The sequence below is a fragment of the Sus scrofa genome, chromosome 8, assembly GCF_054392235.1.
Source record: "Sus scrofa isolate SSC_HxYL_T2T_F1_AM1 chromosome 8, Sscrofa_HxYL_maternal_Yorkshire_Landrace_v2.0, whole genome shotgun sequence".
Taxonomy (NCBI): domain Eukaryota; kingdom Metazoa; phylum Chordata; class Mammalia; order Artiodactyla; family Suidae; genus Sus; species Sus scrofa.
In genome coordinates, this window is record NC_139390.1 from 102556722 (window position 1) to 102581966 (window position 25245).

Consider the following 25245-nt stretch of genomic DNA (forward strand, 5'->3'; position numbering starts at 1 on the left):
CCTTGGCTCTCATTGTTCAGGCCCTTTCCTAATAAATATCATCTCAACTTCCACAGTTCTAAAGTGTAATATCTTCTAGAAAATTGTTTTCTGAGCCTTTATGGTTTCTTCCTCCTAAGTAGAACCAAACATGCCTTCCATTGTGCCTCAGCTCTAGGCTGCACATATATCTGTCACAGTATTTTTAAACACTTTAACATACTTAACTCTCTATAAATCAATCACTTTGTTAGTGTTTAAGCTCTGTAAAGGTGTAGGACACAATTTAGCCATTCTTATCTTGCCGTCATCTAAGACAGTGCTAGACACATGGCAAGTGCTCAAAAAAATTTTTTAAGTCAATAAGCTGGTTGGTTGTAATTTTTTAGAGGGGTAAATCTGAGTTAATTTATATAAGCCTTCTACTTACATATTTTGCCATTAATCTTTTGGGGCACAACTGTTTTCCTAGCCTATCATTATTTAGAAAATTTTATATTCTTCAGCCATGCAGTAATATGTGTCCACTTAGTAGTCCCGTGTGATGAAATGCCCTTCTTTGTCCTGCCTAGTCATGAATCATCCTTTTGTCCACTGTTTCCCGTCACTTAGTGGTGTCTCAGTTATCAGATCATCACTCATGGTACTGCAGTGCTTGTGTTCAAGTAACCCTTATTTTACTTAATAATGATCCAAAACACAGGAGTAGTGGTGTTGGCAATTTGGATATGCCAAAGTTTAAAGTGCCTTTAGTGAAAAGGTGAATGCTCTCTATTTAATAAAGAAATATAAAAATCTTCCACTGAGGTTACCAAGATCGATTGTAAAAATGAATCTTGTATCTGGAAATTGTGAAGAAGGAAAAAGAAATTCATGCTGGTTTTGCTGTCACACCTTAAACTGCAAAAATTAAGGTTGCAGTGCATGATAAGGGCTTAGTTAAGATGCAAAAGTCATTAAATTTGTACAGTAAGATATCTTGAAAGACCACATTCTTATAACTTGTATTACAGTATGATGTCGTAATGGTGTTAGTTATTGTCATTAGAATCTTATTATGTTATTAGTTATTCTCATTAGTCTCTTAAATTAGTCCCAATTTAATTTTTACCATAGATATGTATGTATAGGAAAAAGCATGGTATACATAGGGTTCAGTCCAATCCACAGTTTCATGTATCCACTGGAAGTCTTGGATCGTATTTCCCACAGATAAGGAAGGACTACTGTATATGTACCTTTGCCAGGTAATAGTTTTATTTTATCTGAGATAACAGATTTTTCTCAGATGTTTCATGTTCCAATTTGAATAATATTGTCTTTTTTTATAAAAATGCTATGGAAATCTGGAATTCATGGATCACTAGTTTTGATTCATGTGTTTCTTGGAAACTATCCCATCTGAAAAGTGGCCCTGAGCAGATGTGCTTAATCATAAGAATTGCCAGACAGTTCCTTATGTGTTGGCAGCTAGTTTTCTGAGCATAGAAAACATGTTTTAAGATGAGAAGTAGGACTTTACTGTTAGTTTTCTATCTCTCCACACTGTTTTACTTTAAGGTTATTTAAGAGGTAACTTAGTACCCCTTATTCAAAAATGTTTGTAACTGTCCCGCTTAATCTTTCCAGAACGTAAAGAAGAATATGAAACTTTAATTCTAGAGCATATTGGTCAAGTGTAGAAACAAATTCATAACTTCATTGTTTGGAACTTTGGCTACCTTTGGTAACTAATTAGTGATTTATTTCAAAATACATATTTTGGGAGTTCCTGTCATGGCTCAGTAGAAACGGATCTGATTAGCATCCATGAGGACGCAAGTTGCATCCCTGGCCTCACTCAGTGGGTTAAGGATCTGGCATTGCCGTGAACTGTGGTGTAGGTCACAGACACGGCTCAGATCTTTTATTGCCGTGGTGTAGGCCAGCAGCTACAGCTGTGATTCAACCCCTAGCCTGGGAACCTCCATATGCCGCAAGTGCTGCCCTAAACAGCAAAAAATTAAAAAATTAAAAAATATGTTTTAGCGATAATTATAATTTTACTTTGCAAATACTCTACATTTGCACACCTAACCTAAAAATGTGCTCCTCTGTTGTATGACACATAAAGAGTGTAGGCTTTGAAGTCAGACAGCCCTTGGTTGGTGTTCTTATATTTTATTTTCTGTTGACTTGGGCAGGTTGTTTAACTGAATGAACCTTAGTTTCATGATCTCTGTATTAGAAATAAAATGAGCTTCCTTGCAGTGTTGCAATGTACTATAACTCTTACTATCTTTGCTCTTCTCTATTCTACTTTAGTATCCAACCTGTGTAGATAGGCTTATACAGTATTTACAAATCAGTTGCAAATAGATTTGCAGGTTAGTATTGATGTAATAAATAGACAGTAGATATTTCTCACCCTAGCTCTGAAAATCAGCCTTACCTTTGTGGTTTCTGTTATAATTCTAGGAACCAGATGAAGCATTTTCCTTTTTATCTCCTTCCTATTGTTATGTTCCCCTGTCCTGCCAAATGTACCACCCTATATTCTGTTTCTTCTTATATGTTGTTCCATCAATTATTTTCATTCTTTTTTTAAATCTTAGTCTTTTGGGTTTCTTCCAAGACCTCAGATGTATATACCTCCCCTGATGATTCCTCTGATTACTATACTCTCTTCTACCCCTTCTTTGAAATTGCTTGGAAAAAGAACCTGTATTTGCTATAGTCACTCTTCGGAATTTCTTTCAATTTTGATTTGTTCTCACATCTCTGTTCTTATTCTCAAGATTACAGGTGACTTTTTTGCCTTAAAATCTTTCATTCTCTTTGGTTATTGATTCTTTTTGCTGGATGATTTTTCTGCCCTTCTTGAACATTTTTCCACTAGGTCTTTTGTGTTTGTGTCCTGGTTTCTTCTCTGACCTTTGTCACCGTTTCTTCTCCTTTGCTTTTCCCATTTCCTTATTCCACCTGCTAAAAGTAGATATTTCTTAAATTTCTAGCCATGTTAGACTTTTTCTCTCCTCTTAGGTGATCACCTTTACCCTACCCAAGTTAAAATTTCATCTCAATAATAAGGTTTTCCCATGTATGTACCTCTGGCCTTGATCACTTTGTTGAGCTCTGTACTTGAATCACTGCGACAGTGGTTTTCAAATTTTAACAGCAGAACCCTTTTTAAAATTTTTGCACATAGAACCCCAATATATTTGTAAAAGCGGAATTGCTGTGATTGAAGTAAGGAGTGGAAGTCTTCCCCATCTCAATAACTAATACTGTCATCAAACGTAGGAATTTGCTTTATTCTTCCCTTTTTGCTTTTTTTTTTTTTTTTTGCTTTTTAGGGCCACACTTGTGGCATATGGAGGTTCCCAGGCTAGGGGTCCAGTCAGAGCTGTAGCCACCAGCCCACACCACAGCCACAGCAATGCTGAATCCTAAGCACGTCTGTAACCTACACCACAGCGCACAGCAAGCTGGATCCTTAACCCATTGAGCGAGGCCAGGGATTGAACCCACATCCTCATGGTGCTAATCAGGTTTGTTAATTGCTGAGCCACAACAGGAGCTCCAGATTCCTCCCTTTTTTGTTCCTCACATCCAAGTCATGTTGGCTTTATATCCAGATTATGACAAATGCAGTCATCACAGTCATCAATGCTTCCTCTCTGGTTTCCCTGCTTTTCACTCTTATCCCACTGTTACTTATTCTTCACACAGTAGCCCAAGAAGTCTCCTTAAAGCGTGAATCAAATCACATCACTTACCTTCTTAAAATACTCAGTGGATTTTGCAATTGTAACAAATTATAAACTTCTGTGCCCAAAGGACTTAAAACATCTGACCTCTCTGCCTTCCTTTCTGACTTCCTTATACTTTTCTCTCTCTGATATATCCCAGCTAATTGTCATTTATTTAAGTGACTTTCTCATACTCTTTGCATTTATTGTTAGTTCCCCACTAGCATTTATTTTTTATTTTTAAAATTTTATTGAAGTAGAGTTGATTTATAATGCTGTGTTAATTTCTACTGTACAAAAAATTATTCAGTTATACATATCTTCTTTTTCATATTCTTTTCCATTATGCTTTATCACAGGAACGTTATACTTTAAACCTTAGCTCAAATACTCCTTTTTTAGACAGGTTGTCACTGATGACCCAAGTCCCTCTCCCATTGTTGTATATCATTTGTTTTATTGTATTATCACTTTTTGAAATTATTTGTTTACATTTTTACTATCTGTTTCCCTCTAATACAATGAAAATTTGATAAGGTCAGGGGCTTTGTCTCCTGTGTCTACCGCTGCATCGCAGAGCTGACCATAGCACTTAGTATAGTTTAGGTAGGTGCTCAATCAAATAAGTGTAGGGCTCCTTGAAATACAGTTTAAAACAAACAAACAAAAACTGAATGAGCTTGGAACATACTAAGGTCAACGTGTCCAGATTATATTCATAGTGCCAGGCATATTATAAGCATTCAATAAATATTTGTTCAAAGAATGGATGGATGGAATCTCTTAAATTCTGTCTCTATAAAATCTATGCCCTCTCTCCCAGGGAACTGTACTTATTGTTTCCATCTCTCTAGTTAAACATTTCCTGCCACTTGTGCCTTTATTAAGATTTATAGATTAAAGAGAGAGACCAGAACCATCATTCTAGTTTATTCTTTTTCACAAATGCCAAGTTTAAATTCCCAAAGTGCAGCTCTGATCCCATTGTTTGAGTAGCTCTCCATCACCCTTGAATTAATACATATCACTTAACTTGTCAGTTAAGGTCATTAACATTGTAGCCCCCATTGACTTTTCAGTCATATTTCCCATCTTCCCTAAATCAGCTCTACACTCTGCTGGCTTTATGCTTGTAAATATTTTGTTCCTTCCTAAAGCTTTCTCTTTATATCTGCTTATGAGATCTGCTGTTCCTCTGCCAGTTCTAACTTTAAATACTTTCCACTTCAATATTCCCTGAACTAAATGCAGATATACTACCTACTCTGAATCATACTTTATTGTAATCTTTTATGATGCTTAACATGTGTTTTTAGGCTCTCCTAAAGATTACTGTATCTCACCTATCTTTGTGTTTTGTATTACGTTAAAAAACACATTCTATGTTCCAAATATCACAGGCATATGGTAAATATTTTTTGAGCATGTCCATTGCATAAGCCTATTTAATAATAGAAAATGAATTTGGGGAGTTCCCGTCGTGGTGCAGTGGTTAACAAATCCGACTAGGAACCATGAGGTTGCGGGTTCTGTCCCTGCCCTTGCTCAGTGGGTTAACGATCCGGCGTTGCCGTGAGCTGTGGTGTAGGTTGCAGACGCGGCTCGGATCCCGCGTTGTTGTGGCTCTGGCCTAGGCCGGTGGCTACAGCTCCTATTCAACCCCTAGCCTGGGAACCTCCATATGCCGCGAGAGCGGCCCAACAAATAGCAACAACAACAACAACAACAAAAAATGAATTTGTATATTCTCCACTTTGTCAGTAGTACCCAAAGTTATATAACTCTAAAACTATATTTCTAGTAATTATTTGCAGTTTTTCTTGTTAAGATAAACATGTTGATTGTATAATGTGAGATGAAAGGCAGCATCCATATATCAGAATCACCAATAGAGATTCTGAAAAACAGAGATGAGCAAGTACCACTCTCAGACATTCGGAATGAATAAGACTCAAAGATTTAGCATACACAGTTGCAAAAAGTTTGCTTTCATACACAGAAAGTATAGAGAACTCCTACAATATGATAGAAAATTATATATTCCAACATGGAAATTAGAATTTTGAACTAATTTGAATTGTGTATAATTTTGAGTTATGTAAAAATTATATATGCAGATGAGCTATTTCAAACCTGAAGAGCCCCTGTTTTAAAGTTTTGATAACTCAGCACACAGATTATTGATACTGCTATTAGAGTCTCTTTGTAGGTTTCTGTCTTTTGAATAGTTTTAATCATTAAACTACTAAAGGTGGAAAGGAGAAAAAATAAATTTTTGCCAGTTTTGCTACTTACTCTCAGTTTCCTAAAAGTAGAAGTGATTTTTTAACAATGAATTTTATTACATTTATAGTTGTACAACAATCGTCACAACCAAATTTTGTAGCATTTCCATCCCAAACCCTTAGTGGATCCCTCCACCCCCCAACCTGTCTCATTTGGAAACCATAAGTTTTTCAAGGTCTATGAGTCAGTATCTGTTCTGCCAAGAACTTCATTTTGTCCGTTTTTTAGATTCCACATGTAACTGATAGCATTTGATGTTGGTGTCTCACCATCTGACTTCACTTAGCATGAAGTGCTAAGGTCCATCCATGTTGCTGCAAATGCCATTATTTCTTTCCGTTTAATGACTGAGTAATATTCCATTGTGTATATGTACCACATCTTCTTTATCCACTCCACTGTCAGTGGGCATTTGGGTTGTTTCCATGTCTTGGCTATTGTATATAGTGCTGCAATAAACACTGGAGTCCATGTGTCTTTTCAAGAAATGTTTTTCTCTGGATAGCTGCCCAGGAGTGGGATAGCTGGATCAAATGTTAGTTCTATTTTTAGTTTTCTGAGGACTCTCCATACTGTTTTCCACAGTGGTTGCACCAGTTTACATTCCCACCAACAGTGTAATAGGGTTCCCTTTTCTCCACACCCTCTTCAGCACTTATTGTTTGTAGACTTTTGATGATGGCCATTCTGGCTGGTATAAGGTGGTACTTCATAGTGGTTTTGACTTGCATTTCTCAAATAATGAATGATGTTGAACATCTTTTCGTGTGCTTTTTGGCCATCCATATGTCTTCTTTGGAGAATTGTCTGTTTAGATCTTCTGCCCATTTTTTTGATGGGGTTGGTTTTCTTGTGTGTGGAGGGTTTTGTTTTGTTTGTTTTGTTTTGGTATTGAGCTGCAGAAGGTGTTTATAAACTTTGTGGATTAATCCCTTGTCAGTCGACTCATTTGCAAATGTTTTCTCCCATTCTGTGGGTTGTGTTTTCATTTTGCTTAGGGTTTCCTTTGCTGTGCAGAAACTTTTAAGTTTAATTAAGTCCCATTTGTTTATTTTTGTTTTTATTGTCATTACTCTAGGAGGTGGATCTGAGAAGATATTGCTGTGGTTTATGTCAGAGAGTGTTTGGCCTATGTTTTCCTCTAAGAGTTTTATAGTGTCTGGTCTTAAGTCTAGGTCTTTAATCCATTTTGAGTTTATTTTCATGTATGGTGTTAGGAAGTGTTCTGATTTCATTCTTTTGCATGTGGCTGTCCAGTTTTCCCAGCACCCCTTATTGAAGGTGCTGTCTTTTCTCCATTGTATGTTCTTGCCTCCTTTGTCATAGATTAGATGACTGTGAGTGTGTGGGTTGAATTCTGGGCTTTCTATCCTGTTCCACTGATCTGTATTTCTGTCTTTGTGCCAGTACCACAAGGTTTTGATGACTGTAGCTTTGTTGTATACTCTGAAGTCCGGGAGCCTGATTCCTCCAGCTCCATTTTTCTTTCTCAGGGTGGCTTTGGCTATTCTGGGTCTTCTGTGCTTCCAAACAAACCTGAAAATATTTTGTTCTAGTTTTGTGGAAAATGTCCTTTGTACTATGATAGGGATTGCTTTGAATCTGTAGGTTGCCTTGGGTGGAATAGTCATTTTGATAATATTGACACTTCCAATCCATGAGCCTGGTATGTCTTTCCACCTGTTTGTGTCGTCTTTGATTTCTTTCATCAGTGTCTTATAGTTTTCAGAGTACAGGTCTTTTGTCTCGTTAGGTAGGTTTATTCCTAAGTATTTTACTCTTTTTGATGCATTGGTAAATGGGATTGCTTTCCTAATTTCCCTTTCTGATCTTTCGTTGTTAGTATATAGAAATGCAGTCAATTTCTGTGTATTAATTTTGTATCCTGTGACTTTGCCAAGTTCATTGATGAGCTCTAACAGTTTTCTGGTAGAGTCTTTAGGATTCTCTAGGTATAGTATCCTGTCATCTGTAAATAGTGATAGTTTTACTTCTTCCATTCCAATTTGGATTCCTTTTATCTCTTTTACTTCTCTGATTGCTGTGACTAGGACTTCCAAAACTATGTTGAGCAGTAGTGGCGAGAGCAGACATCCTTGTCTTGTTCCTGATCTCAGCGGGAATTCTTTCAGCTTTTCACCATTGGGAATGATGTTAGCTCTGGGTTTGTTGTATATGGCCTTTTCTGTGTTGAGGTAGGTTCCCTTTACAGAAACCCCACTTTCTGAAGGTTTTTTATTTTTTTAATCAGAAATGAGTATTGGATTTGGTCAAAAGCTTTTTCTGTGTCTATTGAGAGGATCATATGGTTTTTATTCTTCAGTTTGTCAATGTGGTATATCACACTGATTGATTTGCTGATACTGAAGAATCCTTGTATCCCTGGGATAAATCCCACTTGATCACGATGTAAATTCCTTTTAATATATTGTTGGATTTGGTTTGCTAGCATTTTGTTGAGAATGGTTGCATCTATGTTCATCATTGATGATATTGGCCCGTGATTTTCTTTTTTGTGGTAAATTTGTCTGGTTCTGGTATCACAGTGATGATGGCCTCATAGAATGAGTTTTGGAGTATCCCTTCCTCTGCAGTTTTTTGGAATAGTTTCAGAAGAATGGGCTATAGCTCTTCTCTAAATGTTTGATAGAATTCTCCTGTGAAGCCACCTGATCCTGGACTTTTGTTTGTTGGACCTTTTTTTAGTAGCAGTTTCAATTTCAGTACTTGTGATTTGTCTGTTCTTCTTTTCTATTTTGCCTTGTTTTAGTCTTGGAAGGTTGTACTTTTCTAAGAATTTGTCCACTTCTTCTAGGTTTTCCATTTTATTGGCATATAGTTGCATGTAGTAATCTTTTATGATCCTTTGTATTTCTGTCATGTCCATTGTTACTTCTCTTTATTCATTTCTACTTTTATTTATTTGAGTCCTCTCTTTTTTTCTTGATACGTCTGGCTGAGTGGTTACAATTTGTTAATCTTTTCAAAGAACCGTCTTTTCTTTTTATTGATCTTTTCTATGGTTTTCTTCATTTCTGTTTCATTGATTTCTGCTCTGATCTTTATGATTTCTTTCCTTCTGCTAACTTTAGGTCTTTCTGTTCTGTCTCTAGCTGCTTTAGATGTAAAGTCAGATTGTTTATTTGAGCTTTTTCTTGTTCTCCTGAGGTAGGTTGTATTGCTCTAAACTTCCCTCTTAGAACTGCTTTTGCTGCATCACATAGCTTTTGGAGTGTTGTCTCTTTGTTGGCATTTGCTTCTAGGTATTTTTAATTTCCTCTTTGATTTCTACAGTGATCCATTGGTTGTTTAGTAGCATGTTGTTTAGTCTCCACGTGTTTGTGGTTTTTGCAGTTTTTTTCTTGCTGTTGACTTCCAGTTGTATCATATTGTGATGGGAAAAGATGCCTGATATGACTTCAATTTTCTTAAAGTTACCAAGGCTTGATGTATGGCCCAGAATGCAATCAACCCTAGAGACTATTCCATGTGTGCTTGAAAAGAATGTGTATTCTGCTGCTCTTGGATGGAATGTCCTATAAATATCTATTAAGTTCATCTGGTCTAATGTTTTATTCAGGGCCTGTGTTTCCTTACTGATTTTCTGTCTGGATGATCTGTTCATTTCTATAAGTTGGGTGTTAATGTTCCCCACTGTCATCGTGTTGTCGATTTGTCCTTTTAAGGTTGTTAGCAGTTGCCATATTTTTTGTCTTTCCTAGGGCCGCACCTGCGGCATATGGAGGTTCCTAGGCTTAGGGTCTAATCGGAGCTGTAGCAGCCGGCCTACACCAGAGCCACAGCATTGCATGATCCAGGCCGCGTCTGTGGCCTGCAACACAGCTCATGGCGATGCTGGATCTTTAACTCACTGAGCAAGGCCAGGGATCAAACCTGCAACCTCATGGTTCCTAATTTTGCTGTTTTTATGAGAGAAGTTGACCTCCAGTCTTCTGTTCCACCATCTTAATCCTGTCTGCCCAGATTTGGAAGTAATCTTAATAGTTCAAAACTTTGTCTGAAATTGTTGGGGATTTTCTGAAGTTTTTCAGTATAAATGATTGGCTTTATTTTACTGGATAATTACCAAAGAACTTACTAAAGTACTTAATGTATGCATTTTTCTTTTATTTTAAATTCTAAAATTTAGAATATTTATCACATCCATAAAAGCTGGGTTTTCATTTCTCAGAATATTACTACTTTCATACTATGAAAGAAATACTGTAAACATTTCTAGGGTTCTGTTGATATGAGCTTGCAAAAGACAGACAAAAATTTATCTTAAGATGGACTCATTTTATTTGATATTAAATCTAAAGAAATTATTCATAATTAAAGCATTTTTACTTTTTTATTTTTTTATTTTTTATTTTTTCTCCTTTTAGGGCCACACCCACAGCATATGGAGGTTCCCAGGCTAGGGGTCGAATCAGAGCTGTAGCCACTGGCCTATGCCACAGCCATAGCAATGCAGGATCTGAACCACGTCTGCAACCTACGCCATAGCTCACAGCAATGCCAAATCTTTAACTTACTGAGCAAGGCCAGGGATTGAACCTGCATCTTCATGGAATGTAGTCAGATTCATTTCCACTGAGCCACAATGGGAACTCCTAAAGCATTTTAATTTATGTCCAGGATAATGCTGTAATTTAAGTATATGCTGTATATAAAGCACACTTAAGTTTGTCTGGTTTTATGTTATATTTGGTTATACTTTAACAGAGCAAAGCTTTGTTTTTAAAGGTTTGATTCGAACCTTTTTAATATTATAGGCAATAAAAATATATTAAATGAAAATCTCAGAAATTTTATTGTTTGACAAGGAAGCAAGCTGGAAATGAAATAATGCGCTTTTAAAATACTCCTTTGTTAGCAAAAATAAAATATGTGAGTAGTTGTGACATCAAGATTGTTACTATTTGGAGTTCCTGTCGTGACGCAGTGGTTAACAAATCCGACTAGGAACCATGAGGTTGCAGGTTCGGTCCCTGCCCTTGCTCAGTGGGTTAACGATCCGGCGTTGCCGTGAGCTGTGGTGTAGGTTGCAGACATGGCTCGGATCCTGTGTTGCTGTGGCTCTGGCGTAGGCCGGTGGCTACAGCTCCGATTCAACCCCTAGCCTGGGAACCTCCATATGCCGCAGGAGTGGCCCAAGAAATGGCAAAAAGACAAAAAAAAGAAAAAACATTTTTACTATTTAACTCTTCTTGTTTATTTTTATCAAATTTGTTTTTCTAAAATGAAAACTGGTTTTGACCTTTATAAAATTATGTACATAAGCAGACGTATATCTAAAACATTCACTTGTAAAATAATATAAACATAGTTAAGTTCCTTCATAAAATAAAATTAGAATTATTTTTGTTGGCAACTTTTAAAGATTTCACAAGTTTGAATATTTAAAATGACTCACAAGTCTCACAGAGCATATTCACTTAAGGCTTTCATATAAAGGCAAAGGATATTGTGCAGTTAGAAAAAGAGCATAGGAAAATATAGCTGGCCCTAGTGACATCCAGGCACAAAGTGCCTCAGGGTCTTTCTATGTACAAAGACGTGCTTTGTCTTCAGGTTGAACTAGCAAGATGTAAGTGACTCTTGGCTTCAGGAAAGCAGAAGGGGTTTTTTTGCCTCTCTGATCACCTAGTCCAGCCGGCTGTCTAACTAGTTGTACCAGGTGAAAGCTATCAGTAAACAGATCCTGCTTGGGGGTTAGGAGAGGGGATTTAGACTTTAAGCAGCACACCATAAATCCCACTTTTTGTTTTTTGGCCCAGAGTCAAGGCCAGACATTTAGGCCTCTCCCAAGCTTTCTCACACCAGCTGTAAATTCCTGCACCATTCCTAACAATTTAAAATATAAAAAGGGGCAAGATTATGATGATAGCTTACATTTGTGTAAACTACAATAAAGTTCATAAAATGATTTAATATGCATTAATTTATTTGAACTTTATGATAATTCTGGGAGCTATGCAGGAAATTTACTTCTTATCTTTTTTACAGCTGCAATTTTGAGACTCAAAGAAGTAACTGGCTGAGTTCACATGGCCTTTTATGGTGTTAGGGCCAGGTTTAGAGGATGAACCTTACAACTATTATTTTAGAGTATTTTTCAGTATTTCATGTCAGAAGTAGATTTAAAGAACTGTTTATTTCTTTTTTATCTTTTGGAACAATGTAGGAATAAATAGGCATATATAAAACTACTACTTATTCCCCCAAGCCCCCAAATCATAGTTCAGTGTGTGTTTTAGGGCATGTGATAATTTAAATGCTGTCAGAGTATTTTTCTTTTTATTTATTTATCTTATTTTATTTATTTATTTTGTTGTTTAAGGGCTGCATCCATGGCATATGGAGATTCCCAGGCTAGCGGTCAAATCAGAGCTGCAGCCATCAGCCTAAGCCACAGCCATAGCAACGTGGTATCTGAGCTGTATCTGCTACCTACTCCATAGCTCACAGCAACACTGGATCTTTAACCCACTGAGCGAAGCCAGGGATCAAACCTGCATCCTCATGGATCCTAGTTGGGTTTGTTAACTGCTGAGCCACAAAAGGAACTCCTATTTTTCTTTGTAATAGCTTATAAAAACAAGTCTTAAGACCAATGTCTGATTTTTTTTTCTTTTTCTTGTGTCAAAGAGCATTTCTATTTCAAATGAAATATATTTGAAAGAATTGTTCACAAAATTATTATTTTAGGATTTCCACACATGAATAAAAATTGGACATTCAGGATGTAAGTAAAATATCAAGGCAGAGTTGTCCTTGTGGCTCTCTGTCTCTCTCCTTTCTTTTTGTGTTCTTGTTCATTTAATTACGATATACTTACATATCACCATATGCCAGGTACTGTGCTATCTCTGAGCATTTAAAAATTAATAAAATGTGATCCTTGCCTTTAATGATCTTACATTCCATATTTTTTTCATAAACTCACAGTTCTATGAGGGGAGTATCTGTTAAGAGTGTATAAAGTATTATGGGGACTGCAATTGTAGGAACTTTTGTGTAGGAGAAGTTAAGGAAGACTTGAAATGAGAAGACTTCTGAGTTAAGTCTTGAAGATTGTTGAATTTATCAGAAAAAGTGGAAGAAGGCTAGTCAAGTCAAATATGTGAAAAAAAAAAGAGAGTTCTCTTTTGGTCTAGTAATTATGACTTGGCGCTTCCACCACTGCTGCCTGAACTCCCTGGTCTGGGAACTAAGATCCCACATCAAGCCTCTGACCAAAAAAAAAAAAAAAAAAAAAAAAAAAACTTGAAAAAATAGATAAGGTTGTATTTAAAAAGCAGGTATTTTGTAGTGTATTACACTTGGAACATAATTTACGTAAGGGAAATTAGCAAGAGATGAGACTTTTGAAGCCAGATGATGACTACCTGCCATGCAGAAGAGTGTTGATTATATGCCCAAAAAAGAGTGATATCTAGAAATCATTATTAAGCAAGAGTTTTTATTACCAGATGATTTTTTTTTCAGATAAGATGCATTCTAGAGGATGAGTTAAAGAGGAAACCAGCAGTAAATAGATCAATTTGGAATCTGTTGGAATAGTGCTGGGAAGTAATGATGAGGCCCGCAGTTGTGCCAATAGAAGTGGAAATGGAATATACAGTTGAAGGACAACTTAGTAGTAGAATTATTAGACAAATTAGATGGAAACCAGGAAACCCACTATTAGAGAGTTCAGGTTTTGGCAGATTATCTAATCCACTTCCCACTGAGACACTCCGTGGTCAAGTGAATCGCATTAAGTCACATCACTGGTTAGTGCCAGAACTGGATTCCTGACTCTAGGGTTCTTCCTATTGCACATCATTCCCACTGTCTCTAACACATAATTTTCCCCTTTGTTTATACTTCACAGTGCACTTTAATGTACATTATCTGTTTTGACCTCATGGCAACCTCAAGTAGAATAAGCATTATTATCCCCTTTCTGAAGGCAAGAAAAAAATCAAGTCAGAGTGAGTGATACGGTTATTTAGAGGTTACTCATTTTATCATTACTATGTAAATATCTTATTCCTTAAGGTTTTCCTTTTAAAATTTAAAGAATTTTATAACTGGTAGATTTATTGATTGGTTCATGTAGGAGACAAACTGAAATTATCTTTAAGCTTAGATTTTACATGCATTGATGTAAGGTTGTTTGGGGGTTTTTTGTTTTTGTCATTTGGTGATTCATTTTGCAAATAGAAAAAAATTATTTTATGTGTAATAAAGTCATATTTTTATAAATTGAACTATTTAAAGCAAAGCATTTTCTTAAATTGTTAATCTTAAGGAATATTATCGATACTATTTTTTGGTAGAAAGTAGGCATATCATAGAGGATTCTGTTTCAATATCCATATCGTTGATAATTTGTAAATCCTTGGGCAGGTTGGCAAACCTCTGTCAACCTCACTCTCATGACCTCAGTTTAACATAAAAATAATACCTAATTTACAAAGTTAGGTAAGATAATGTCTACAAAGCATTTAGGACAGTTCCTGGAACCTAATAACCACTTGATACACTTTAGCTATTATTAGATGTTATTTCTTGTTGTTTTATGCTAAAAAAAAATTATGTAATTATAAATACTATTATAATGAAAAGTAAATTATAGCATTTATTGTGAATTTTGCATCAGATAATTTAAGTTCAACAGCACTAATATGACTTATGTTTATAATATATATATATACATAAAATATAATTAAGTAAATATGTTGACAGAACACTGTAAACCAGCTATAATGAAAAAAATCATTATATTAAAAAAAGAAAGAAATATGGGCAATTACTACACTAAAATATCTCCCTTCTTAAAAATGTGACTTTTTTTTTACCTAATCCATATGTTCTATATTTACATTTAGTACTTAATTGGTATGGTTTTTTTTTTAATTTTTTCTGTTTTAGAAAGTCTTATTATTCTAAAATCTTTTTCTATGGAGAGTCAATAAGATCCTGGAACTTACTTGGTACTGTTACAACATTGAAAAACCTGTCGTTTTTATCCTTTGCAGCTACAATCTCTGAAGAAAGTAAATATCAGACTATCTTGAGATACATGTTTTAGTTCATTATGTTAAGTGGTTATATAATACTTACTTCTGGTGTTTAAGGAATGATCAAAGTGTTAAAGCTTAGGTTCATTTTCATACAAAGGCCAATCAGTGATACTTCTCTAATTCTGTTCGGGAAATTACAGATAACTATATTCTACTGAATGCACTGATATTCTTGTTAGGTAATTTATCAAGATGATAAAGTTGTTCTTCATGGAATCTATTGAATTATTTGAGTATAAAACATAATTTATCCAAATAAAGTAGTAATGACTCCTACTTTGCACTCACCCCTGCAGCTTTATATTTATATTCTTTACTCTCTTCCACATATATTTTATTAGTAATAAAGGAATCTTTCCAAATTTATCCCTTAGATTCATTTTTAAAGGCACAGTGGTTAGTACTGACTTTACCAAATTTAGATTTTTTTTCTAATTAAAAAAAATGTTATGGTCTATGAAAACACCTTGTTAATTTACTTTGTATTTTAGGAAAGCGAAATTAGATCTGAGAATGGCAGTAGCAAAAGTGGAAGAGTTATCTAAAATGACCAAAGATCTTCAAGAACAGATGCAAAAGAAGGTATTTTCCCTTTTTCTAAAACAATAGGATATGGCCGCTTGTAGCTAATTTTCTATGTATTATATTGTTGATCTCGTTTGGATTAGGTATTTAAGAGGGTTGCTGGATAATGAATTAATCATTTTATTGTCCTCTAAATATAAAATATGAAATAAGAAAGCTCAATTATAACACTGAAAATAATTTTTTATTTGTATTACTTTACCCTAAATCAATAGAACAATGTAAGATGGTGATCATCCCTAAACACATCATTACTGAACTGCGTGTTAATGCAAGATCAAGCTTTAGTTAATTGGTTATAGGTAGATGGAAAAGAACTATTTAATACTATATTCTGTTTAATACTACATTTTGTGTTATTTATTGGCATAAGACATTTTTTCTTTTATGTGTAATAATGAAATTTGAAGAAGGTGTCAAAGAGAAGTTGGGCTTTAGATTTAGATGAATCTAATCATTAAAATTCCAACTGTCAGAAAACTAAGTATAGAACTACCATATGACCCAGAAAGCCCACTCTTGGGCATATATTCAGACAAAACTTTCCTTGAAAAAGACATGTGCACCCATATGTTCATTGCAGCACTATTCACAATAGCTAAGACATGGAAAAAACCTAAATGTCCACTGACAGATGAATGTATTAAGAAGATGTAGTATGTATACACAATAGAATACTACTCAGCCATACAAAAGAACAAAATAATGCCATTTGCAGCAACATAGATGGAACTAGAGACTCTCATGCTAAGTGAAGCAAGTCAGAAACAGAAAGGCAAATACTGTATGATATCACTTATATCTGGAATCTAATATACAGCACAAATAAACCTTTCCACAGAAAAGAAACTCATGGACTTGGACAATACACTTGTGGTTGCCATGGGGGAAGGAAAGGGAGTGGGGTGGACTGGGAATCTGGAGTTAATAGATGCAAACTATTGCCTTTGGAATGGATAAGGAATGAGATCCTCATATATATAGCACTGGGAACTATATCTAGTGACTTGTGATGGAGCATGATGGAGGATAATGTGAGAAAAAGAATGTATATATGTATGTGTGATTGGGTCACTTTGCTGTACAGTTGAAAATTGGCAAAGGACTATAAATCAGCTATAATGAAAAAAATAAAAATCATTTTTAAAAAATTCTAACTCTGGCACTTACTAGCTGTGTAACTTCTCTAAGCCTTATTTCCTAATCTTTAAAAGTTGGTTATAGGTTTCCAGTAATGGTATATTTGTGAAAGGCATATGCAGACCTTCTCATACGTAATAGTTATAAAAATAGGATAAGTTTTTTGAAATGCTTGAAAGCACTTAAAAACAAAAAAAGGCACTGAAAGAGGTAAGAATTTTGAGTTTTTAACTTTCTGTCCTGAGAGCTCTCTCTAACCCCACAGCTATGGCCTCACAAAATAAAAGCTTATGTAAGCACTTATGTGGTACCCAAAATCAAAACTTAGGGCTAGAAAAGCTGAAAATTTAAAAGAAGAAATATCGGCAGCAAGAGAACTATACACACACATGCAATTGAGACCCAAATTCTGAATATAAACTCTGATCAAGTCCACGACTAACAGACAAACTGTGCCTATGTGGATGGGAGCAGTTCCCCAGGGAATCTAGTGAAAAAGTAGTCAGAGAGCTGAAAGAAGTCTGTTCTTAAAAGATAGGTTTACTGCTGTTTAAATTGAATATATTCCTAAATTGGTACAACCACTGTGGAAAACAGTATGGAGATTCCTCAGAAAACTAAACATAGAACTAACCATTTGATCCAGCAATCCCACTCCTGGGATTTGAAAAGATACATGTACTCCAGTGTTTACTGCAGCACTATATACAATAGCCAAGACATGGAAACAACCCAAATGCCCCATCGACAGAGGAGTGGATAAAGAAGATGTGGTACCTGTACACAATGGAATATTACTCAGCCATTAAAAGGAAAGAAGTAAAGGCATTTGCAGCAACATGGATAGACCTAGAAATTATCATGCTAAGTGAAGTTAGGCAGTGAGACACCAACATCATATGGTATCACTTACATGTGGGATCTAAAAAAGGACAAAAACGAAGTTCTTTGCAGAACAGATACTGACTCATAGACCTTGAAGAACTCATGGTTTCCAAATGAGACAGGTTGGGGGGCGGGGGATGCACTGGGGGTTTGGGATGGAAATAACTATAAAATTTGATTGTGATGATTGTTGTACAACTATAAATGTAATAAAATTCATTGAGTAATAAAAAATAAATAAAGTATGTTCCTGAGATGTTTGCAGCTTGAGCAGCCAAAAGCTAAAGCATTAATGGTTTAAGTATCAGTGGACAGAGTCCAAAGCTGGCAGAGCAGGTGAAAATAACAGAAGAATCTGTAAGAGCAACAAAACCACAAAGAGGAAGAGCCCTACCTCTGCCCAAATCTTGACAATCCTCAAATTATACTAGCACATACAAGCTCTCCCACAAGTGAATTCTGTGGGAGCCTGGCTAGAAAATCAGCAATGGAAAGAAATAAGAACTGTCACAGATGGCAGCTGCTACACCCTCTGTGGAAAATACCAGAGTTTGAGTCTAGGCAAGATAATTGCCTAACTGAACCAAAAAGCTAATGATCTTCAAAAGAATAAAACAGAATCCAAAGAAACTGTGATGCATTATTTTTATTATCCAGTTCTCAACCAAAACTTATTAGACACTAATGTGTGACTGGCAGCAGGTGAAAGGAAGAGAAAGTCATAGAAACTTCAGTGAGTTTGGATTTAGCTGTTAGATTTAGCAGGCAAAGGCTTCAAATAAATTATTATAAATATGTTCAAGGAATTAAAGAAATGTGTTTTTAAATTAGATTAAAATAAGATTACAATGAAGGAATAGGTAGAGAGTTTTTTAATTGAGAACTAGAAAATAATTTTAAAAATAAATATTTTAGAGTTTAAAATTATAGCAACCCAAATAAAAATTTCATTAGATGAGCTCAGAAATTAATTCTAACAAGTAGACAAAATAATCAGTGAACTTGACAGTCAATATAAATTTTCCTATTCAAAAAATAGAATTTAAAAGATGGGAGAAAAGTGAACAGGACTTCAGAGATATGAGGCAAGCAAACGTAAGTGTAAGTGGAATTGCAGACGTAGGAGGCAGAAAAAATGTTTAAAGAAATAATAGCTGAAAACTTCCAAAATTTAATGGAAAGCAGTAGAACCAAGAATCTCAATGAATCTTTAGTAGGATAGACACAAAGAAAATCACTTGAGACACATCGTGACAACACTGACAGCAAGTTATAAAGAAAAGACTGGAAAGCAGCAATAAAAAAAAAATGGCACGAACAGGGGAACAGAGATAAGAATAATAGCTGATTCAAGAAATCAAGAAATTGTGGAAGCAGAAAACACTGAAATAATATATCTGAAGTACTGAAGGAAAAATGCTCATTAAGAATTTTATGTCCAGTGGAAGTTAACTTCAAAAATCAGGGTAAAATAAATACATTTTCAGGTAAACAAAAACTGAAGAAATTTGTACTTAATAGAGCTATCCTTCAAAAATGCTGAAGGAAATTCCTTAGGCTGAAAGAAAATGACACCAGGTAGCAACTCAGATATAGGAAGAAATTAAGAGAAACAGGAATTATAAATGTGAAATAACATATGTGCATATTTTTCTTTTTTCTTGTTAATACCTGAAAAGACTTGACTGCTTTAAAGCAGAACTTAATACTGCATTTGATGGGTTTATAAAGTATATATATGTAATATATGACAACAGTGGTACTAAAGAATAGGATGATACATAGAAATAAATACACCATAGCAATATTCCAGTGTTTTCTCTGAGTTAATTAAACATTAACTATATAAATCGGGATAAGTTAAAGATGCAAATTATAATCCCTATAGCAACCACTAAAAATAGTTCAAAGAGATATAGCTAAAAGCCAATAGAAGAATACAGCAGAAGGCAGGAAAATATAAACAGGAAATTTTTATTAAAGGTGATACATTAAAACCTGTTAATTTACTTTAAAGCATTACTATTTAAAAAAGAGATATCCTATGATTATAACAAGATGCATAATAACCTAGTTAAGAAGACATGTTCTGGGAGTTCCTGTTGTGGTGCAGCGGAAAAGAATCCAACTAGGAACTATGAGGTTGCGGGTTTGATCCCTGGCCTGGTTCAGTGGGTTAAGGATCCAGAGTTGCCATGAGCTGTGGTGTGTAGGTCGCAGACGCAGCTCGGATCCCGAGTTGCTGTGGCTGTGGCATAGGCTGGCAGCTATAGCTCCGATTAGACCCCTAGCCTGGGAACCTCCATATGCCACTGGTGCGGCCCTGAAAAAAAGTTCTAAGGACAGTCTATCTGCAAATAAAGTCTATCTGCCTTTTTTTGTTATACTTGCACTATAGAAATAATTGGAGCATTGGTAGAAATCTACATGCAGTGACTATTTTGAGTATTGTTTTACTAATAGAATTGGTAGTGAGGTTTTCTCCCCTCTTTTTTCAAGTATGCATGATTTGTTCCCAAAGAGATAATGCTTCTTTAAACTTACATATGAAATTCTAGCAATATAATAACTTTATAGAGTGAACATTTTGTGTGCTGTTTAATGATGAATTAACTTTTACATACTCAAAATAAGCATCCAATTTCTTTATTTTCTAGGAGGAGGATATGGAATCTGCTCAAGGAAGAGAAGAAGCATCAGATAGACGCTTACAGCAGTTACAATCTAGTATAAAACAATTAGAAATGAGGTAAATTGTTATATATATGTGTCTGTACACTTCAAAAGTTATTCTGCATTCGAGTTTCTGTTTATGACGTTGTCTAGAGTATATATTTTCTCAGTGCTAAACGAACTATAATCATAGGTTTAAAATCTGTTTTGCTGGACATTCTCTATTTTAGAAAACAGCATATTCAAAAGATTGGTATTTAACATACATTCAAAGATCATTTTTGTCTTTACCTTTTTCCCAAAATAGTAACAGTCAAGTTTAGTCAGTATCAAAATGGAAAATGTTCTTTTCATCTTGCAGCAGGAAAAAAAAATAGTGAAGTTTGTTAAAAATTATATAGAAAAATCATTTCTTACTAAACAGATACACAATAGGAAAAAATACTTGAGAAATAATCATAGATGTTTTTCCTGGAGTCTTATGAAACTGTAATTTTCAGTTAGCTTTGAAGGTCTGGGCTACTTTTTAAATATATAAAATATATGTAGCCTTGTCTTTACTATATCTTAATGCAAATGTTCACTCTGGAGTCTTCTGCTGTTGTTTTCTAGTCCTTGTTAGATACTCCCTTAATAAATTTGTCATTTGCATTCTATTAAAGATACTGTGGCTACTGCCTATAAAAGCACAGTATGGTTTATGACTGAAAAATCAACTCTGATTGGAATCTGTTACACTCACTCAGAAATAGTCTGTTGATCTGAGCATATCAATAATTGTCATCTCAGTTCTAGTCACAGGTCCATGGCTAATATGGTTTGTTTAGAAAAAAATTAGTATCTTTGAACTTCTGTTCTTATTCTCCAAAATGTTAATAAAAGTAATTTCTTTGCTCACGATGGGTTCAGAACTAATTGAATTTAACTGCTAACTTGAGATTCTGATGAAAGGAGTTGTACTTTTTAAGTCCAAGGGTTTGGCGAGGGGTGTTTTTTATTTTTGTAAACTTTTCAGTAGTTAATTATTTGACAGCTTTCTTGAACTTTTCTGGTTAACCTTGGAGAAAAGAGTCTATAGTTGTAAGTTTTTTCATTTGTTATTTTAGCATTCTGCACTATGGAAATAAATGCTAGAGACTTGAAACAGTGAAATCTGAATGAGTGATTGTCACTTCCTTTGATCCTGATAGTATTTCACATAAGGAATCAAGTCGTCCAGCAATACTTTGTCTTTTTGGTACTAAAGATTTTGAGATTTTTATTGTTGTATTTTGTTTTACTTTTACAATAAAGTTATATAATATATAACCGAAAGCTTCTCAAGAAGAGATACCTGCATATATAAGAACATCTAAGGATATTTTTTTTGAAGTCTAGTATTCAGCTAGCTGCCTCTGAAAAGTAAATTTTTACATGGGTTCTTTTGGAACTATTAAACTAATATTGTTTCTATTATAAAAAGTTAAAATTTATTTTTTTAAAGATGAATTTGTTTTTTAATTTTTTTAAATAATTTTTATTTTCTCCACTATAGGTGCTTTACAGTGTTCTGTCAATTTTTTACAGTACAGTAAAATGACCCAGTCACACATACATATATGCGTTCTTTTTCTCACATTATCCTCATGCTCCATCACAAGTCAGTAGATATAGTTCTCAGTGCTATCTATACAGCAGGACTTCGTGGTTTATCCATTCCAAATGCAAGTTTGAATCTATTAACCCCAGATTCCAAGTCCATCCCACTCTTCCCCCCTCCCCATGGCAACCATAAGTCTGTTCTGCAAGTCTGTGAGATTCATTTCTGTGTAAAGGTTAATTTGTGCCATATATTAGATTCCAGATATAAGTGATATCATAAGGTATTTGGCTTTCTCTTTCTGACTTACTTAAGTATGAAAGTCTCTAGCTCCATCCATGTTGCTGCAAATGGCATTATTTTGTTCTTTTTATAGCTGAGTAGTATTCCACTGTGTATATGTACCACATCTTAATGCTTTCATCTGTTGATAGACATTTGGGTTGTTTCCATGTCTTGGCTATTGTCAATATTGCTGCAGTGAACATGCGGGTGCATGTGTCTTTTTCAAGGAAAGTTTTGTCCAGTTATATGCCCAAGAGTGGAATTGCTGTGTCACATGGTAGTTCTATATTTAGTTTCTGAGGTACCTCCATGCTGTTTTCCATAGTGGTTGTACCAGTTTACATTCCCACCAACAGTGTGGGAGGGTTCCCTTTTCTCCACATTCTCTCCAGCATTTGTTATCTGTAGACTTATTAATGATTACCTTTCTGACTGGTGTGAGGTGGTATCTCGTAGTAGTTTTGATTCGCATTTCAAATAATCAACATCATATACCACATTAACAAAGGAAAAGTCAAAAACCACATGATCATCTCAACAGATGCAGGAAAAGCATTTGACAAAGTCCAACATCCATTCATGATAAAAATTCTTACCAGGAGTTCCCATGACTCAGTGGTTAACAAATCCAACTAGGAACCATGAGACTGCAGGTTCGATCCCTGGCCTTGCTCAGTGGGTTAAGGACCCGGTGTTGCTGTGAACTGTGGTGTAGGTTGCAGACGCGGCTCGGATCCCACATTGCCGTGGCTCTGGCGTAGGCCTGTGGCTACAGCTCCAATTAGACCCCTGGCCTGGGAACCTCCATATGCTATGGAAGCGGCCCTAGAAATGGAGAAAGAAAAAAAAAAAAAAAAACTTACCTAAAGTGGGTATAGAGGAAACATACCTTAACATAATCAAAGCCATTTATGACAAACCCACCGCAAATATAATACTCAATGGAGAAGAACTGAAAGCCTGGAACAAGACAAGGATGCCTACTCTCACCACTGTTACTCAACATAGTATTGGAAATCCTAGCCATAGTAATCAGACAAAAGAAATAAAATGTATCCAAATTGGAAGAGAGGAGGTAAAATTGTCACTGTATGCAGATGACATGATACTATATATAGAAAACTGTAAGGACTTCACACAAAAACTACTGGAACTGATCAACAAATTCAGCAAAGTAGCATGATACAAGATTAACATTCAGAAATCAGTTGCAATGAAATATTAGAAAAGGAATACAAAAACACAATACCTTTTAAAATCACACCCCCCAAAAATTAGATACCTAGTTATAAACCTGACCAAGGAGGTGAAAGACTTATATGCTGAGAACTATAAAACAATAATCAAAGAAATTAAAGAGGATTCAAAGAAATGGAAATATATTCTATGCTCCTGGGTTGGAAAAATTAATATTGGAAAAATGGCCATACTATCCAAAGCAATCTACACATTCAGTGCAATCCCTATCAAAATACCCATCACAGTTTTCACAGAACTAAAACAAACAATCCAAAAATTTATATGGAACCACAAAAGACCCAGAATTGCAAAAGCAATCCTGGGGAACCAAAACCAAGCAGGAGACTTAATTCTCCCACACTTCAGGCAATATTACAAAGCCATAGGCATCAAGACAGTGTGGTACTGGTACAAAAACAAACATAGAGACTAATGGAACATAGAAGAGAACCCAGAAATAAACCCAGACACCTATGGTCAATTAATCTTCAACAAAGGAGGCACATATAGAAAATGGGAAAAAGACAGTCTTTTCAGTAAGTAGTGCTGGGAAAACTGGACAGCCACACAGAAATCAGTGAAACTGGAACGCACTCTCACACCATACACAAAAAATAAACTCAAAATGACCTAAAGACTTAAGCATAATACAAGATACCATCAAATTCCTAGAAGAGAACATAGGAAAAGCACTACCTGACATAAACCTTACAAACGTTTTCTCAGGTTAGTCTCCCAAAGCAACAGAAATAAAAGCAAAAATAAACCAATGGGATCTAATCAAACTGACAAACTTTTGCACAACAAAGGAAACCATAAAATCAAAAACAAAAAGACAACCTGCAGAATGGGTGAAAATAGTTTGAAATGATGCAACTGACAAGGGTTTAATCTCTAAAATATACAAACTTATGTAACACAATAGCCAAAAAAAAAAAAAAAAAAAGCAACAGTGGCAAATAATTTCCAATTGCCAATGGAAAAATGGGCAAAATACCTGAATAGACATTTCTGCAAAGAAGATACACGGATGGCCAACAAGCCCAACATCAGTGATTATTAGTGAAATGCAAAAAGTTACAATTTAAAGTTTAAAAAAAAACTTGCATTTTATATCAGAAAAACCAGAGTTATTAGTTTGGGTTGATATGCATCTCTAAACAATGTTCAGCCAGTGTTTTAGTTATGAAGATGTCCTATTTAATGGAACTACCAGATTAAAAAGCTGTATTTTTTAATGAGCATCTTTGTTCATATAATCAAAGACATTTTGCCCTCAGTAAATACTTAGTAAATACTATTTGAATTACTAAAATTTTATTTATTGTTTATTTCTAAAATTATTACTTGTGATCCTTTCAAATGCCACAAAAATCTAAGAAGCATTAAGTTATTTCCTTTTCAAAGAAAGGGCCCCCTTCCCAGCTTTTTAGGTGATTCATGAGTACTGAAAATTACCTCCAGGGAATAACCGTTCTTTCTAGGGATGATGGTTTTGGATATGATCTGCTGAATAAGGCTGGAGTGAAGTTCATAGAATTTCTTTAAACTTCCTCTTCATATTTATAAGTTTAGTGTTTATTTCAAAATAAGGATATGCATATAAGACCAAGAAATCTTCATTTAAGCGACAAATGAAGAGTGATTTTCATTCTAACCATTTTTCTTTTTTTGTTGACCCCTTCATTTTAATGGTTACCATTCTCCCTCAGCTTCCTGAGTATACATGGAAGATACATTTTTTAATATCTTGATCCTACTTTTAAAGGTGTTTGATAGTTTGGCT

The 25245-nt window shown here is 35.0% G+C and overlaps 1 protein-coding gene across 13 annotated transcripts in view; it reads left to right on the top strand.

Annotated features, from left to right (window-relative positions):
* Window positions 1-25245, top strand: part of SCLT1 (sodium channel and clathrin linker 1) — a 265145-nt gene that overhangs the window by 142600 nt on the left and 97300 nt on the right. For 11 of the 13 annotated variants that reach the window (XR_014813019.1, XR_014813018.1, XR_014813020.1 and 8 more), the window contains exons 10-11: window positions 15565-15655; window positions 20341-20432. Coding sequence is in view for 7 of the 13 variants with exons in the window: in XM_084972937.1 (XP_084829063.1) it covers window positions 15565-15655; window positions 20341-20432 (183 nt within the window). In the remaining 6 variants the exon portion in view is untranslated. The remainder of the gene's footprint in view (window positions 1-15564; window positions 15656-20340; window positions 20433-25245) is intronic. The other 2 variants (XM_084972940.1, XM_084972941.1) reach the window with 1 other exon arrangement.